The sequence below is a fragment of the Bombina bombina genome, chromosome 4 (assembly GCF_027579735.1).
Source record: "Bombina bombina isolate aBomBom1 chromosome 4, aBomBom1.pri, whole genome shotgun sequence".
Lineage (NCBI taxonomy): Eukaryota > Metazoa > Chordata > Amphibia > Anura > Bombinatoridae > Bombina > Bombina bombina.
This window is the reverse complement of record NC_069502.1, coordinates 1882568-1901290: the sequence shown is the minus strand read 5'-3', so window position 1 is coordinate 1901290 and position 18723 is coordinate 1882568. Positions and strand designations below refer to the sequence as shown.

General features: G+C 38.2%; 1 protein-coding gene across 1 annotated transcript in view; it reads left to right on the top strand.

Annotated features, from left to right (window-relative positions):
• LOC128655782 (vomeronasal type-2 receptor 26-like) overlaps positions 1-18723 on the top strand; it is a 108861-nt gene that overhangs the window by 70315 nt on the left and 19823 nt on the right. The window contains exon 2 of the mRNA XM_053709354.1: positions 9453-9576. Within this exon, the coding sequence (XP_053565329.1) occupies positions 9453-9576 (124 nt within the window). The remainder of the gene's footprint in view (positions 1-9452; positions 9577-18723) is intronic.

Sequence of the window (18723 nt, the reverse complement as noted above, 5' to 3'; positions counted from 1 at the left end):
ATCTACTTCTTCTTGTGTTGTGGTTTGTAATTGAACCTGACTTGTCTCCTGGTTCTGGGTTTTGTGCTTGCGGCCCCTTCGTGTTCTACGCCTAAAGGGATATTTGAATTATTCAATAAGTGTATTCAGTCACAGCTATTAACCCATAAGCTGCTCCTCTCCAAAAACTATAGCTCCACTTAGATACGCCTAGGCTTAGTCATAAGTAAATCTAATTGCTATCTCGCTGACAAGGTATCAAAGATATACAATATACATTTATTATTGTTCAAAGCATATAAAGACCCAATATTTACATATTTATAAGTCATGTTACCAGGCACAGACTTTATTCTGCTATTCTTGCCGACTAGGAGACTAATTCTCGGATGCCCAAATGTACCTGTTTTATGTGTACAAGCTAAAGTTATGGTTAATAGACCATTTTAAAGTTCTATATTTATTCCAACATTAGAGCTAACACATATTGTAAATTACAAACTAAAGTACCTATACATATTATGACCACAAATCATTACTCTTATTTGGAAAGAAGACTTGTGTCTTATAAAAAACAGAACACATTCTTACCTCGAATACTTTAAACATGTTGTCAAATACACGAAACATGCATATCAATACTCTTATGCATGGAGTACACTAGAAATGTGTATCTGACTAATTGAACTAATTGTCATGGGCTTTAAACAATATAGTGGGGTCATGCATTATATAAGAATAGTCTTGTCTCCAGAATTATCATATTTTACCAATAATTTATAAGGTCATAATCGGAGTTAAAATAAAAAAAAAAATTATTGGTAAAATTGCCTCAGCCCTACAGTAAAAGAAAACATTGTACAGCAAATGCTGATGCCTATCATGGATTATGGGGACGTAGTATACGCACCTGCACCACAAACTCACCTTAATAAACTTAATACATTGTATAACTCGTTCTGCCGCTTTGTGCTACAATGTAACTACAAGACCCACCATTGTGACATGCTAAAAGAACTAAACTGGCTGACGCTGGAATCCAGACGCACCTTCCATCTTTCCTGCCTTGTGTTTAAGAGCCTTTCTGGGAAGCTCCCACCCTACCTGAGCAGAATGCTCACCCCAGCTATTCCCACCTCCTATAACCTCCGATCCAGTACCAGCACATTATTTAGCTTGCCTCAATACAAAAAGAAAGCAGCTCGATCCTCCTTTTCCTACAGAGCGCCACAGTTATGGAATGACCTCCCGCACACTTTCAAACCTTCCCCAAGCCTAATATACTTTAAGAGATCCCTCTCTACATATCTCAAAAAAGAATGCACCTGTCATGGTTGATTATATATTTCCTACCTGTTCCATGTTAATTTTTTGTATATATTGTGTATTATTATTGTTTTTTTATTTTATTTTACCCTATTGTATCAATTGCAATGTTTTGTGATCCCAGCAGGACATACTTGAAAACGAGAGAAATCTCAGTGTATCCTTCCTGGTAAAATATTTTATAAATAAATAAATAAATAAATAAGGTTGGAATAAATGTAGAACTTTAAAATGGTCTATTAACCATAAGTTTAACTTGTACACATCAAACGGGTAAATTTGGGCATCCGAGAATTAGTCTCCTAGTCGCCAAGAATATCAGAATAAAGTCTGTGCCTGGTAACATTACTTATAAATATTTAAATATTGGGTCTTTATATGCTTTGAACAATAATAAATGTATATTTATATGTATATTTATATGTATACTTATGAATAAGCCTAGGCGTATCTAAGTGGAGCTATAGCTTTTGGAGAGGAGCAGCTTATGGGTTAATAGCTGTGACTGAATACACTTATTGTGCAACATGTGTGAATGATTCAGTAATTAGCATGTAACCAATCAGGAGAGGTCTGTTTCTTTTAAATATGTGAATTTTATTGTGACAAGTAGCAGCTTTTGAGGACAGCTACCTAGCCGTAACGTGTCAGTAGCCATTTGCTGACCACTTCGTTTTTTGTACCCTCATATTGTGCCGCTAATGTGGAACTTTTAATTTGACACCATATGGTGTAAATAAAGGATATTTTTATTTCATTTCTTAGCCGGTGCTCCTTTCTTTCTTTGCTCACCTTTGTTGAAATTAACCCCAGTGAGCACGGCTTGATTACGAGATTGGACGTTACCCAGGTTGGATCATTTTGACCGAGACCCGGTCACTGCTGTAGCTGTTTCGGGGAAGTTGACGTCATTGGACGCACTGATTGGTGGAACTCGAACTACGCCCCTGTAGATGGCCGAAGAGGGTATGGGAAGCTAACCAAAATAGGAACACGCCACAGACACGGATCCCCATCATACCTTGGGAAAGGTACCCAGAGGAGGACCAAATAGCAGTAATTCAATTGCCAGCTTCTACCCAAGACCGGCCAGGAGTCCAGGAGGCAGCGGTAAGAATTTTTACTATTACGAAAAGGAAACTTGATAATTTGATATGAGAGAATTCACACTGGCCCCATTCTTGACTCCAGCAGTTTATAGACATTACAAATACCTGAGAGGGATACCCAGCTCCTTGTGTAAGTGCTAATGTTAACTTTGTTGACAGTTAAAAGAAAGCTCCATATTGCATATAGAGCTGCCTCAAGTGGTGGTGTAGAGCGTTACAACCAGTCCATCGTGAAAATCCTCAAAAAGTTTGTGAGTGAAACGGTTAAAAACTGTGATGTAAAACTACCTCTAGTCCTAATGGCATTAAGAGCAACTCCAAGTAGTGCTACCAAGATGTCACCTTTTGAATTGATGACTGGTAGAAGGATGGTTCTACCTCAGCATCTACTGTACAGTACATCAGACCAGTACTTGATAAACACTGCCAATATGCATCAGTATGTAGAGAACCTAAGAAAGCACCTGCAATATGCCTTTGCATTTGCTCAAAGGAACTTAGTGAAGGCCGCAACTACCACTAAGACTTATTATGATCTCAAAACGTCCAAAAAGGAATATGAAATTAATAAATAAAGTTTATCTTTATAACTTTGAAAGAGATCAGGTTAAGGAGAAGAAATGTATTCCTTCATGGAAGGGTCCTTTTGTCATTACTGACAAAATATCTCCAGTTGCCTATAAAATTAGGATCCCTAAAAATTATACTTTTATGGATAAATGGGTCCATATTAATCAGTTGCGAGCATGCCATCCTAGATCCCTACTACAAATCATAAAGGGAGAATGAAGTGTCATATCCCCAAATGCACTAAAGAAATATTATAGTTTAAAGATGCCTAGCAAATGAGCATAAGGGCTCAAAAATAACGGACTCTCTTCATAGAAGACTGTCTATGATGTATACTGTCAATACACTCCCCAAGAACCACTGACTTTAAGTCAATTCAAATACATTTGTCCTACATCTATTTAAAATTGGAAGGGGGAATTATGTCAGAAGATCTGTGAATGTTATTAAATAATATATATATATATATATATATATATATATATATATATATATATATTATTTAATAAATATATATGGTTGTGTACACCAAATAATTTTATTTTATTTGCAAAACTCCAGACTTCACTGTAACAGATCAACTCCCTCTCCCATTCATCAAAGGAAATGGTTTCCAAGTTATCTTAGAAAGGTCACTTCAAAAGACCTTATGGTCACTACCTGGAAATGTGTAATAAGATTTCCTACTTCTTACAAGAGAGTCTACAAGTCTGAGACAAGTGAAAAGTTTTGTGGGAAAGTGACCATTCACCCTTCAATGCAAATTGGTACCTGTGGTGTTAGATAAACATATGTACTAGCTAACAGAGAAACATGTTTAACCCTGCTGAGTTACAATCCACATTCTCATTTCCAGATAAATTGAAAATGTAAATCATGGTTTAAAAAAAAAACATGTGAATGTCTTAAGGAATCAAAATGTCCAATTTTAATAACCTATTCCTTTATATGTTTAGGCATCTAATAAGTAAATATACAATTGGTATTTTAAATACTATCCTATGTTTTATACCCTCAAAAAGAAATATACAGAGATGAAATATTCATCTGTATGGGATAGTAATCCAATGTAGATATAATTATATGAAAATGACACATGTTTACTTATCTCAAGGTAAGTATGTCTTATTAAGATGATAACTGAGAAAGTAATTAAATCCATGATTAAGGTATTATAATCCTGTTAAATCGTTTCATAGGAAATATGATTTTAAACACATTTTTATATATTATAAGTGGAATATATTCACGTTTAGTCTTAAAATGATCAGGAAAAAATGGTACGGTGTGATCCATGAGTATTTGAACATGTATTTTATGAATACAAGGAAGTAAAGTTGTTTAAATAATCATTTATAAGGATGTATTAAATTGTTAGCAATATTGGTGGTGAGGATATGTGCGGTTGTCTGCTGCCCCCTAGGGGATTAAAACTGGTATGAGAAACAAATTAATTATCTATCCGAACACATGCAGATCCAAGTAGCCAATCAAATGTTTCGACTCGAAGGGCCAATCCATGTTAAGCTCCGTGGGACGTAACCAAAACAGTTCACCAATGATTAGATATAAGAAAAGCTGAATGCAAGGAGGGAGGACACTTTTTTAGTTTTTTGTCTGCTGAGATGATTGACTGACTGGCTGCCATACTTTGGATACAATTACTCTAAGCAAGACTAAAGTTCTTGATCTATGCAGTAACTTTTCTTCATATGAGGTGATCTGAAAATACGTGGAAAAGATTGGAATACTAATTTAGTTCAAGTTGGTGATGTATGATCATTCTATGTTTTAATATTTAGATCAAAGGTATTCTAAGACTATAGTCAACTTGCTGTTAGTAATTTTAAAAGGACAATTTGTATTTTAGACTCATATTCACAGTCCTGTGTAGTCTTAACTAGTCACTATTGCTAAATAATTTATTTGACAAACAAAGGTCCTTTGTATTGCATATTTCTAAATCAGACCTATTATTGTAAGTAAATCTCTCTGGTGTGTAATTTATCTTTGCAAACATATATATATATATATATATTTTAGAACTTGCCTTAATTGTAGCTAATAAGAATTTATTTCATCTCAGATAACTTGGCATAGAAATTGACTGTTAAAGTATATTGTTCTATTGTTTAACTAAGCACTGTTAAAGTTAGTGAATCCTACCTTGGCATCTCATTGTGATATTTAAATTCAACACTGGTTTGAGAGATTATTGTGAATAAGGCAATTTTTATGATCTTTGCGTAGCATATTATAATAGTTTAAACTTGTATTGTAACTTGTTTTGATTCATATCTGGTTCTCTATAAATACAATTCAATGTGTCTATACATTTTAACTAATATAAAGAATTTAGGAATTTACATTAATTTTATTGTTTTGTATATGCATTTTATTGGGGGTTTGTTTAAAAGAATAATTACACACAGTGTAATATTTTAGACAAGGATTTTAAAATTTGAATTGATGTTTGATTCAATATAATCTTAAGATGACAGCTCAAAGGTATAGCCCACCTAACATCAAACTGTCATGAATAAGATACAGCAGAAATTAAAATCACCTCTTTACTGTCATTCTATTTTCAGTGTATTTCTTCCTTCTCTTAAATTTCTTTTTCAGTAAGAAATGTCTTCTTATATGCCAGCCCATTTTATAACACCAGTGTAGTGGTGGTTTTTAAAACTAGATTGCAATCAGGAGGGGTTACACAGATACAGAGAGAAAACTAGCCCAGCTCTTAAAATATACATTTATTGCAAATAAATACATATGATACTCTGATTACATGTTATATTTGCAATTATTCCTGCTCAGAATAATAATAAATTTACACTATATACATATAGTGGTATAAATAAACACAGAGATATGAAAGACAACATTGTTTAGAACAAAAAAAAGGAATTTAGGAACATGTAAAAATGTTTGCAAAAGATTTCTGACATAACACACACCCACATTTATATACAGTATCTCACAAAAGTGAGTACACCCCTTACATTTTTGTAAATATTTTATTATATCTTTTCATGTGACAACACTGAAGAAATGACACTTTGCTACAATGTAAAGTAGTGAGTGTTAAGCCTGTATAACAGTGTAAATTTGCTGCCACCTTAAAATAACTCAACACACAGCCATTCATTTCTAAACCGTTGGCAACAAAAGTGAGTACACCCCTAAGTGGAAATGTCCAAATTGGGCCCAATTAGCCATTTTCCCTCCCAGGTGTCATGTGACTCGTTATTGTTACAAGGTCTCAGGTGTGAATGAGGAGCAGGTGCATTAAATTTGGTGTTATCGCTCTCACACTCTCTCATACTGGTCACTGGAAGTTCAACATGGTACCTCATGTCAAAGAGCTCTCTGAGGATCTGAAAAAAAGAATTGCTGCTCTACATGAAGATGGCCTAGGCTATAAGAAGACTGACAAGACCATGAAACTGAGCTGCAGCATGGTGGGCAAGATCATACAGCGGTTTCACAGGACAGGTTCCACTCAGAACAGCCTTGCCATGGTCGACCAAAGAAGTCGAGTGCACATGCTCAGCTTCATATCCAGAGGTTGTCTTTGGGAAATAGATGTATGAGTGCTGCCAGCATTGCTGCAGAGGTTGAAAGGGTGGGGGGGGTCAGCCTGTCATGTGCTCAGACCATACGCCACACACTGCATCAAATTGGTCTACATGGCTGTTGTCCCAGAAGGAAGCCTCTTCTAAAGATGATGCACAAGAAAGCCTGCAAACAGTTTTCTGAATACAAGCAGACTAAGGACATGGATTACTGGAACCATGTCCTGTGGACTGATGAACTTATTTGGTTCAGATGGTGTCAAGCGTGTGTCGCGGCAACCAGGTGAGAAGTGCAAAGAGAAGAGTGTCTTGCCTACAGTCAAGCATGGTGGTGGGAGTGTCATGGTCTGGGCCTGCACGAGTGCTGATGGTACTGGGGAGCTACAGTTCATTGAGTGAACCATGAATGCCAACATGTGCTGTGACATACTGAAGCAGAGCATGATCCACTCCCTTTGGAGACTGTGCCACAGGGCAATATTCCAACATGATAATGACCCAAAACACACCTCCAGGACAACCACTGCCTTGCTAAAGAAGCTGAGGGTTAAGGTGATGGACTGGCCAAGCATGTCTCCAGACCTGAACCCTATTGAACATCTGTGGGGCATCCTCAAACGGAAGGTAGAGCGCAACGTCTCTAACATCCACCATCTCTGTGATGTCGTCATTGAGGAGTGAAAGTGGACTCCAGTGGCAACTTGTGAAGCTCTGGTGAACTCCATGCCTAAGAGGGTTAAGGCAGTGATGGAAAATAATGGTGGCCACACAAAATATTGACACTTTGGGCCCAATTTGGACATTTCCACTTAGGGGTGTACTCACATTTGTTCCCAATGGTTTAGACATTAATGGCTGTGTATTGATTTATTTTGAGGGGACAGCAAATGTACACTGTTATACAGACTGTGCACTCACTACTTAACATTGAAGCAAAGTGTCATTTCTTTAGTGTTGTCACATGAAAAGATACAATAAAATATTTACAAAACTTTGAGAGGTGTACTCACTTTTGTGAGATACTGTATATGTATATATATATATATATATATATATATATATATATATATATATATATATATATATATATATATATATATATGCAAAGATATATGTACAAATTCTAGCATTAATAATCATTTGTAAAAAAAAAATAAGATAAAAGCATATGATGACTTCTAGAAGTACAAATACACATTAATTTATGTGAAAGTATCATATAACAGAATTTTTTTTGTATAACAAATAAATATAAAAATAACTTTCTATGAGATATTGTTTGTTGAGGTATAAATGTAGCTATTTCCTGGACATTAACAGTTGAAAAATAAAAGATTAGCTTTAGAGAAATGTGCTTGTTCATGGACAGTAATAAAATGGTATAAATAAAGTTGGAAAAAACCTGAATAAACGCGGCATCGATGTCTGTTAGTTAACAATAGTCCGATGCTCTTTGCACCATACTTGACGCACGTGTTTTTGATGGCTTTTTTTAATAAATAATGGTATCATATTCAGATCCGCGTCAGGGATGTCTGGCGAGCGTATTGACACCAGCGAATGCACTGAGATTGATGCTTTGATAAATTGACCGTTGAGAGTGCAGTGCCTTTCCGTGTTTGCTTATATATATATATATATATATATATATATATAAATATATATATATATATATTTATATAAACCCTTTGTAGCCGTCATATGCCATATCCCCCATATGTCTCTTTAACCCTTTAAAAAACCGTCAATATTAAAATAATGTTTTTATGAAAATGTATATACCGTAGTGTAACAATTTAATGATTTAACCCTTACCTGATACAATTTATTGGGGTGTTTTTTGCTGATTGCCAGAGGCACTTTGCTATTTTTTAGATTGAGTGTGTTAAAAGCAAACATGAATACAAAAACCAGTGTTCTTACCATGCTACCATGACAGGGAGTGTGTGCAGCGTATATTCAGCATCACACACACGTTAAAATACTGGCGCTAGTTCCGTGGAGCAGTGCCAGAACCAATGTCCTCAATTCTGACACCAAACAATGCTACAAATATAATGCACCTTTGCCAAATAGTTCCAAACAGGCAGACTCATAAAATCTTTCTTTAATGGTACAAAAATAAAATCATCAGAGAAATCACACGGAAGCAACCACAATGGAGGACACAGAGTGTTCCTGCATACGCCTTTTGTGCTAAACCACCACACTTGATCACTGCTTGAAAGGAAGTTCCATGAATAACACATTTATACCATATATACTGATGTCCATCACCTGAACCTTCTATGTATTAACCCTTGGTGGTCCAGTGAATAAACCATACTTGCAATTTAAAGTCTATTTGATGAACGTGATGCTTAGTGAGCTTACAATTATATTATTATTAGTATCATCATTATCAGTTATTAATAGAGCACCAACAGGTTCCGCAGTACTAAAGACATGGGTCTAATATGCAAGGTGACAGTTATGGGAGACAAAGGGATAGAGAGCCCAGCCAATAGTTTAAATGTTGCAAATCAACTCTCTCATGAAAGCGATCTGCAAAGCAGCTAGGCTCATAATCTTACATGCTAAGGGGGTTCAAGGGGATAGCTAAAGGAGGAGAGGGACTAAGATAGCAAAATGTTACTGTATATTATATGGATCCCTGAACATTAGAGTCTTTAAGGAGCACTTGAAAGTTTGAAAACAAAACTATACATAGAAAAATCTAGTGTGTGTCCCTTTAAATTGGCAGCTAACCTCATTATAGATCACTACCCTGATGAGGTTCTTTCTCTGTTTGCTGCCATTTCAAGTCACTTATGTATGGCAGTAAATCTTTTTTAACCCCAAGAAAACCCTTTGCTGAGGTATAAATAATTCTCCCTTTTCCTCTGTACAGATTCCTCGCTCCACGTGCAGTGATACCTGTCAGCCGGGCTATAGAAAATCTACTCGTCAGGGTGAGCCCAGCTGTTGCTATGACTGTGTTCCATGTTCTGAAGGCGAGATCACTAATGCAACAGGTGAGATAACAACTCACTTAGGGTTAAATCCGTACGCTGAACTCATACAGAGGGTTAATGCTGCAGCCCCAGTATAGGGCATTTATCAAGGTGATAACATCAGTACTGGGGATGAAATATCTATCTATCTTCTATATATCTATTATCTTTCTACCTATCTATCTATCTATCTATCAATCTATATTCTATATATCTATTATCTTTCTACCTATCTATCTATCTATATATCTATCTATCTATCTATCAATCTATCTTCTATATATCTATTATCTTTCTATCTATCTGTCTGTCTGTCTATCTATCTATCTATCTATCTATCATCTATATATCTATCTATATGTCTGTCTATCTATCTATCTATCTATCTATCTATCTATCTATCTATCATCTATATATCTGTAGGAGCAGAAAACAGAGAGGCGCCTTATGGGACAGTATCGTGGTATCACAGTGAGTACAGTATAGAACGAGCAGCACACACAGATGGCAAGGTACTCACAAGTGAGATGGCATAAACGTATGCCAGACTAGACAGGACGGAACCTTAGTCGTCCGCCAGACGGTCCAATGGGAGAATAGCTCCGGCACTCCAATGGTCCAATCAGCAGCGGGAAGTCACAGCGTCAGAGGCCCACAGCGTCTGTGAGAGGACTACTGGCTCAAAGTCCTTAGTGTGAATGGCAGGATACCGAACCAACCAAAAGATCAAATGATGATAGGCAGAGAGCGGGGGTATCGTAAAAGTAGTTTATTTTAAAATTACTAAAAACTGTTTAAAATACTGGTAAATAGTAAGTAGTAGAAACAGCTGTTTCTACTACTTACTATTTACCAGTATTTTAAACAGTTTTTAGTAATTTTAAAATAAACTACTTTTACGATACCCCCGCTCTCTGCCTATCATCATTTGATCTTTTGGTTGGTTCGGTATCCTGCCATTCACACTAAGGACTCTGAGCCAGTAGTCCTCTCACAGACGCTGTGGGCCTCTGACGCTGTGACTTCCCGCTGCCGATTGGACCATTGGAGTGCCGGAGCTATTCTCCCATTGGACCGTCTGGCGGACGACTAAGGTTCCGTCCTGTCTAGTCTGGCATACGTTTATGCCATCTCACTTGTGAGTACCTTGCCATCTGTGTGTGCTGCTCGTTCTATCCTGTACTCACTGTGATACCACGATACTGTCCCATAAGGCGCCTCTCTGTTTTCTGCTCCTACAGATTTTTGCCTTCATTTCTTCCTAAGAGTGCTGCCGTCAGTTCTGGTTGCTGGTTGCTGGATACTCCCGGTACTTTGCCCCTTTCGAGACTGGTTCTCGACTCGTGTTCCGGCCTTTATCTGTGCGCACCTCCATAAGGATATATCCTTTGATCATCTATATATCTATCTATATGTCTGTCTGTCTGTCTGTCTGTCTGTCTGTCTATGTATCTGTCTGTCTACCTGTCTGTCTGTCTGTCTGTCTATCTATCTGTCAATCTATCGTCTATCTATCTATTTATCGGTCTGTCTGTCTGTCTATCTATCAATCTATCATCTATCTATCTATCTGTCTCTCTGTCTGTCTGTCTATCTATATATCTATCTATCTGTCTGTCTACCTGTCTGTCTGTCTATCTATCATCTATCTATCTATCTATCTATCTATCTGTCTCTCTGTCTGTCTGTTAATCTATCTATCTATCTGTCTGTCTATCTATCTATCTATCTATCTATCTATCTATCTATCTATCAATCTATCATCTATATATCTATCATCTATCTATCTATCTATCTATCTATCTATTTGTCTGTCTGTCTATCTATCTGTATATCTGCCTGTTTATCTACCTATCTATCTGTATATCTTTCTATCTATCAATCTATCTATCTATCTATCTATATATCATCTATATATCTATCATCTATCAATTTATCATCTATATATCTTTCATCTATCTATCTATTTATCGATCTGTCTGTCTGTCTGTCTATCTATCAATCTATCATATATCTGTCTATCTATTTATCATTTATCCATCTATCTATCTATCTGTCATCTATTTATCTATCTATCATCTATCTATCTATCTATCTATCTATCAACTATCTATCTATCATCTATATATCTAACCTCTATCATCTATCTTTCTATCTATCTTTCTATCTATCATCTATTTATATATCTGACTATCTATCAATCTATCATCTATCATCAGTCTATCTATCATCTATCTACTGTATCTATCATCTATCTATCTATCTATCTATCATCTATCTATCATCTATCTATCTATCTATCGATCTATCTATCTATCTATCTTTCTGTCTATCTATCTGTCTATCTATCTATCTGCCTGTTTATCTATCTATCTGTATATCATTCTATCTATTTATCTATCTATCTATCTATCATCTATCTATCTTTCTATCTATCTGTCTCTCTGTCTGTCTATCTATCTGTCTGTCTGTCTACCTGTCTGTATGTCTATCTATCTATCAATCTATCATCTATCTATCTATCTATCTATCTATCATTTATATATTTACCATCTATCAATCTATCATCTATCTATCTATCTATCTATCATATATCTATATTTCTGTCTGTCTATCCATCTGTCTACCTGTCTGTCTATCTATCTATCTATCTATCTATCTATCTATCTATCAATCGATCACCTATCTATCCATCTATCTATCTATCTATCTATCTATCTGTTTGTCTGTCTATTTATAATCTATCTATCTATCTATCTATCTATCTATCTATCTGTCTGTCTGTCTGTCTTTATGTATGTCTGTCTATCTATCTATCTGTCTATCTATAATCTATCTATCTATCTGTCTGTCTTTATGTCTGTCTGTCTGTCTGTCTGTCTATCTATCTATCTATCTATCTATCTATTATATATATGGTCAACAGTGTCAAAGGCAGCAGACAGATCAAATAAGATAAGTATAGAATAGTGGCCATTGTTTTTAGCAGAAAGAAGATCATTAGTAACCTTGGTGAGGGCAGTCTCAGTTGAGTGTTGTGGATGGAAGCCAGATTGCAGGGGGTCAAGCAATGAGTTGGAGGATAGGAAGTGTGTTAGGCGATCGAAAACTAGTTTTTCCAGGACTTTAGAAGCTAGCGGAAGTAGTGATATGGGGCGGTAGTTTGCAGGAGAATTGGGGTCGAGGGAGGGTTTTTTGAGGATGGGGGTGACCTTTGCATGACCTTTGCATGTTCCAGTGTCTTAAGCCTTGAAATAGAGTGCTTCTCATAATTTCTATTTAACGCTTAATGTAATTTACTGTCACACAGGTACAGTATTGAGAAGCTTGACATTATTTCCTGTAGTGTGGGTAATTTTCTTATAATATAGACCTTTGCATGTTTGAAGGATGATGGAAATGAACCAGTAGTAAGGGATTGGTTGAATATGTGAGTAAGAGCTGGGGTGAGGGTAGAGGACAGAGAAGGTATTAGATGTGAAGGGATAGGGTCAAGGGGGCAGGTAGTGAGGTGTGAGGAAGATATTAGGGAACTCACTTCATTCTCAGTAGTTGGGGGGAAGGTACTGAGAGTGTTGGAGGGGGTGACCTGGGGCGGAGATGAAAGGTTGCAGTCTTGTGGTGGGATGTTACTTCTGATGGTAAGTGTTTTGTTGAAAAAGTAGTCTGCCAAGTCTTGAGCACTAAAATCAGATGAGGGGGGGGGTGGTGCAGGTGGATAGAGGAGAGTGTTGAAAGTGGAGAAGAGATATTTAGGGTTTGAGGAGTGAGAAGATATGAGAGAAGAGAAGTAGTTTTGCTTGGCTAAGTGAAGGGCAGAAGAGTAAGAATAAAGAATGAACTTATAGGGGTCGATCCGATAAAAATCGTCGCCCGCAAAAGCCGGCGACGCCAATATTTGCGCTGGTTTGGTATCCTATATACGGCGTAACCTAGAAGTTACGCGCGTATATTTCTGCCGTCGCCCGTAGTTTTTTGGGCTATAGGCAGGTATACCAAACCAGCGCAGTTTGGTATCCAATATGCAGCGTAAGGACTTACGTGGTGAAAATGGAGAAATCTTACTCCATTTTCACCTCGCCACAAAAAGCAGCCGTAAGAAGCCTTACGCTGACTATTGGAGCCCCGTAACTCCCTAAACTAGCTAGAAAATAAACCTAACACCTAACGCATGCGCAATGTCTATCTAGCTGTCACCCGCGATCTGCTAAATAAAACCTAACACCTAACGCATGCGCAATGTCTATCTAGCTGTCAACTGCGATCTGCTAAATAAAACCTAACACCTAACGCATGCGCAATGTCTATCTACCTGTCAACCGCGATCCCCCGCCGCAATCCCTAATAAAGTTATTAACCCCTAAACCGCCGCTCCCGGACCCCGCCGCCATCTACATAAACTAACCCCCTACTGTGAGCCCCTAAAACCGCCGCCACCTACCTTATCTATCCCCTAATGTGAACACCTTACACCGCTGCCATCTACCTTATCTATCCACTAATCTGACCCCTTACACCGCCGCCACCTATATAAAAATTATTAACCCCTAATCTAATTCCCCTATACCGCCGCCAGCTATATTAATATTATTAACCCCTAATCTAATCCCCCTAAAGTAATAAACTCTATTACCAGCCCTTAAAAGGGCATTTTGCAGGGCTTTGCCCCAAAGTAAACAGCTCTTTTGCCCTATAACCTGCCCTCCCTACACCGCCGCCACCTATATTAATAGTATTAACCCCTAATGTAAGCCCCTTACACCGCCGCCATCTATATTAAAATTATTAACCCCTAATTTAATCTACCTACCCCACCGCCAGCTATGTTATCTATATTAACCCTAAGTATATTATAGTTAATATAGTTATTACATTATATATATTAACTATATTAACCCTAATTATATTAGGGTTAATATAGTTAATATAGTTACTATAGTATTTATATCAACTATATTAACTCTATCTAACCCTAACACCCCTAACTAAATTCTTATTAAATTAATCTAATTCATATTATAAACTAAAATATTCACACCCACACCCACATACCCCAATCAGCCAATCGGATTGAACTTGAATCTGATTGGCTGATTCAATCAGCCAATCAGATTTTTCTACCTTAATTCCGATTGGCTGATAGAATCCTATCAGCCAATCGGAATTCGGTGGACACCATCTTGGATGACGTCATTTAAAGATACCTCATTCGTCGTTCAGTCGTCGGCCGGGATGGATGCTCCGCGGCGGCGGAGCGAAGAAAGAAGATTGAAGATGCCGCTTGATGGAAGATGCTGCCGGAAGGAAGAAGACGTTGCTGCCGCTTGGAGGAAGACATCGCCGGGATGAAGAATTCTTCTTTGCCGCTTGGGGGAAGACATCGCCCGGATCGGATGAGGAGTTCGGCCCGGTGTGGTGAAGACAAGGTAGGGAGATCTTCAGGGGGGTAGTGTTAGGCTTTTTTAAGGGGGGTTTGGGTGGGTTTAGAATAGGGGTATGTGGGTGGTGGGTTGTAATGTTGGGGGGGGGTATTGTATATTTATTGAAATGCAAAAGAGCTGAATTCTTTGGGGCATGCCCCACAAAAGGCCCTTTTAAGGGCTGGTAAGGTAAAGAGCTTTGAACTTTTTTTAATTTAGAATAGGGCAGGGAATTTTTTTTATTTTGGGGGGCTTTATTATTTTATTAGGGGGCTTAGAATAGGTGTAATTAGCTTAAAAATCTTGTAATCTTTTTTTTATTTTTTGTAATTTAGTGTTTGTTTTTTTTTGTAATTTAGTTTAGTTTATTTAATTGTATTTTTAGATAGATATTTGTAGTTTATTTAATTTATTGATAGTGTAGGTGTATTTGTAACTTAGATTAGGATTTATTTTACAGGTAATTGGGTAATTATTTTAACTAGGTAGATATTAAATAGTTAATAACTATTTAATAGCTATTATACCTAGTTAAAATAATTAACAATTTACCTGTAAAATAAATATAAACCCTAACATAGCTACAATGTAATTATTAATTATATTGTAGCTATCTTAGGGTTTATTTTATAGGTAAGTATTTAGATTTAAATAGGAATATTTTAGTTTATAATATGAATTAGATTAATTTAATAAGAATTTAGTTAGGGGTGTTAGGTTTAGATAGAGTTAATATAGTTAATATAAATACTATAGTAACTATAATAACTATATTAACCCTAATATAATTAGGGTTAATGTAGTTAATATAGCTGGCGGCGGTGTAGGGGGATTAGATTAGGGGTTAATGTATTTAATATAGCTGGTGGCGGTGTAGGGGGATTAGATTAGGGGTTAATACATTTATTATAGCTGGCGGCGGTGTAGGGGGATTTAGATTAGATGCAAAAGAGCTGTTTACTTTGTGACAATGCCCCGCCAAAAGCCCTTTTAAGGGCTGGTAAAAGAGCAGTTTTCTTTGGGGCATGCCCCGCAAAAAGCCCTTTTAAGGGCTGGCAAAAGAGCAGTTTACTTTGGGGTAATGCCACGCAAAAAGCCCTTTTCAGGGCTATTTGTAGGGTTAGACTTAGGTTTAGTGGTAGGGATAGTTTAGTATTTTAGGGGTTAAATAATTTAATATAGATGGCGGCGGGGTAGGGGGATTAAATTAGGGGTTAATAATTCTAAAATAGATGGCGGCGGTGTTAGGGGCTCACTTTAGGGGGTTAGAGATTTAATATAGCTGGCGGCAGGGTACGGGAGCGGCGGTTTAGGGGTTAATAACTTTTGTTGTTGTTAGGCTAGTGAGGGGGGATAGCGGATAGAGGGTTAGACATGTCGGGCTATGTTTAGGAGGCGTGTTAGACAGTGCGGGTGATTTAGACTTTAGTCAGGTTTTGTAGGCGCCGGCAGTTTCTAACGTGGCGCAAGTCACTGGCGACTCCAAAAATCTGTACTTACGCAGATTTCTGGACATCGCTACTTTGTCAGACTTGCGCCACTTTAGCAACTGACGGCGCTGCATATTGGATAGCACGAGTTGCGAGCTGAAACTGTGGGCGACGCGGGTTCCCTCGCTTGCGCCGCAAACTATGCCGTTTATCGGATCGCGCCCATAGTGGAGGAAATCGGGTTCAGAGAGGGATTTCCTCCAGGCATGTTCAGCAGCACGGGAGCATTTTTTTAGATAGCGTGTTTGCTGAGAGTGCCAGGGCTGGAGCGGACGACGTGGGGTTTTGCGTATTTGTGGAGGAGCAAGGGTGTCGAGTGCAGAGGAGAGAGTATTGTTATAGTGGTTTGTAGCAAGGTCAGGGCAAGATACCGTGGAAGTGTTGGGAAGGCATTTTTGAGTAAGGTTAGAAAGTTGGATAGGATCCACAGTGTGCAGATTTCTACAGGTGCGGAGGCGGGGGGTAGAAATAGGTTTAGCCTGTACATTGAGATTATAGGTGAGCAGATGGTGGTCTGAGATGGGAAATGGGAGACAGGTGACATCAGAAGGGGAGCAGAGGTAGGAGAATACCAGATCAAGAGAGTGTCCATCACGGTGAGTAGGGAATAGGGTGGATTGTGAGAGACTAAAGGAGTTTGTGAGTGAGAGAAGTTTAGAGGCAGCAAGGGTAGATGGGTTATCAATGGGGATGTTGAAGTCCCCTAGGATTAGAGCAGGTGTATGTGTAGAGAGAAAGTGAGAAAGCCAGGCAGCAAAGTTGTCGAGGAATTGGGAGGTTGGTCCAGGGGGGCGATAGATAACTGCCACCTTGAGGGAGAGGGGGGAAGAAAATGCGGATGCAATGGACTTCAAAGGAGGAGAAGGAGAGAGATGGATGAGGATGGAGGTGCTGATAGGAGCAGGAAGGGGACAGTAAGATTCCAACACCGCCACCATGTCTCTCACCTGGCCTAGGTGTGTGGCTAAAGTGGAGACCGCCGTGCGTTAGAGCAGCAATGGAAGCAGTGTCAGAGGAAGAAAGCCAGGTTTCAGTAATTGCTAGAAGATTGAAAGCGTTAGAAACAAACAGGTCGTGAACAGTTGTAAGTTTGTTACAGACAGAGCGTGCATTCCAGAGGGCACAAGAAAAGAGAGGGGATAAGCGCTGTGGGTTAATGGAGATGAGATTGTTGGGATCGCGTGACCTTGAGTTTGTATTGAGGGGGACTGAGCAAGAGTGTATGAGTGTGGTGATTGCTGCAGGGCCAGGGTTAGGACAGATGTCACCAGAAGCAAGCAGTAGTAGCAGTGAGAGTGACAGAAGGTGAGAGTGAGACTTGTAGGAGCTGGTATGACTAGACACAGGAGAGATGTCACCAGAAGCAAGCAGTAGTAGCAGTGAGAGTGACAGAAGGTGAGAGTGAGACTTGTAGGAGCTGGTATGACTAGACACAGGAGAGACATCACCAGCAGCAAGCAGTGAGAGTGACAGAAGGTGAGAGTGAGACTTGTAGGAGCTGGTATGACTAGACACAGGAGAGTGAGATGGGGAAGTATTGCTAAGGAAACAGAGTAGTTCATGAGAGGACAGCATAGGGGATGAGAGGAGGGAGGGAGAGATAAGGATAGTGTGGGGATTATTGATGTTATAAGGGCATGCAGTGAGTTTTAGGAAGATGGCAGACAGAAAGATCAGAAAGGACATAGAGAGCATTGTGCAGGTGTACAGTTAGTAAGGATTACCTGTTAGTGGGGTCTGCAGTTTCACCTCCAGTTCTTAACTCGGCCACTTATAATTCAGAGCCACTATGAATCTCAGAGCCAAGGCTTCAGAGCCAGCTCTCAGCTGTATATAGCAGTAAAATTAGGGTTGGAATGATTTGATTCAAGGCAGCTTTGTGTTACAAGTAGACTAGTTAGGTAGACTGTAGTTACACACTTGTAAATTTGATAGGGGGGGTAAGCAAATGGCTTGGGGATGCACACAGAAATTATACAATGGAGCTGATAACAATTATACAGAAAAAGTCATAAATGCATACCAGTATATTGAGAAAACATTAAAGTGATGTGGGATAACAACCAGGATAACCATCTATCTATCATATATCTATCTTTCTATCTATCTGTCTTTCTGTCTGTCAACTATCTGTCTGTCTACTTGTCTGTCTGCCTGTCTGTCTGTCTGTCTGTCTATCTATCTATCTATCTATCTATCTATCTATCTATCTATCTATCAATCTATCATCTATCTATCTGTCTATCTATCTATCTATC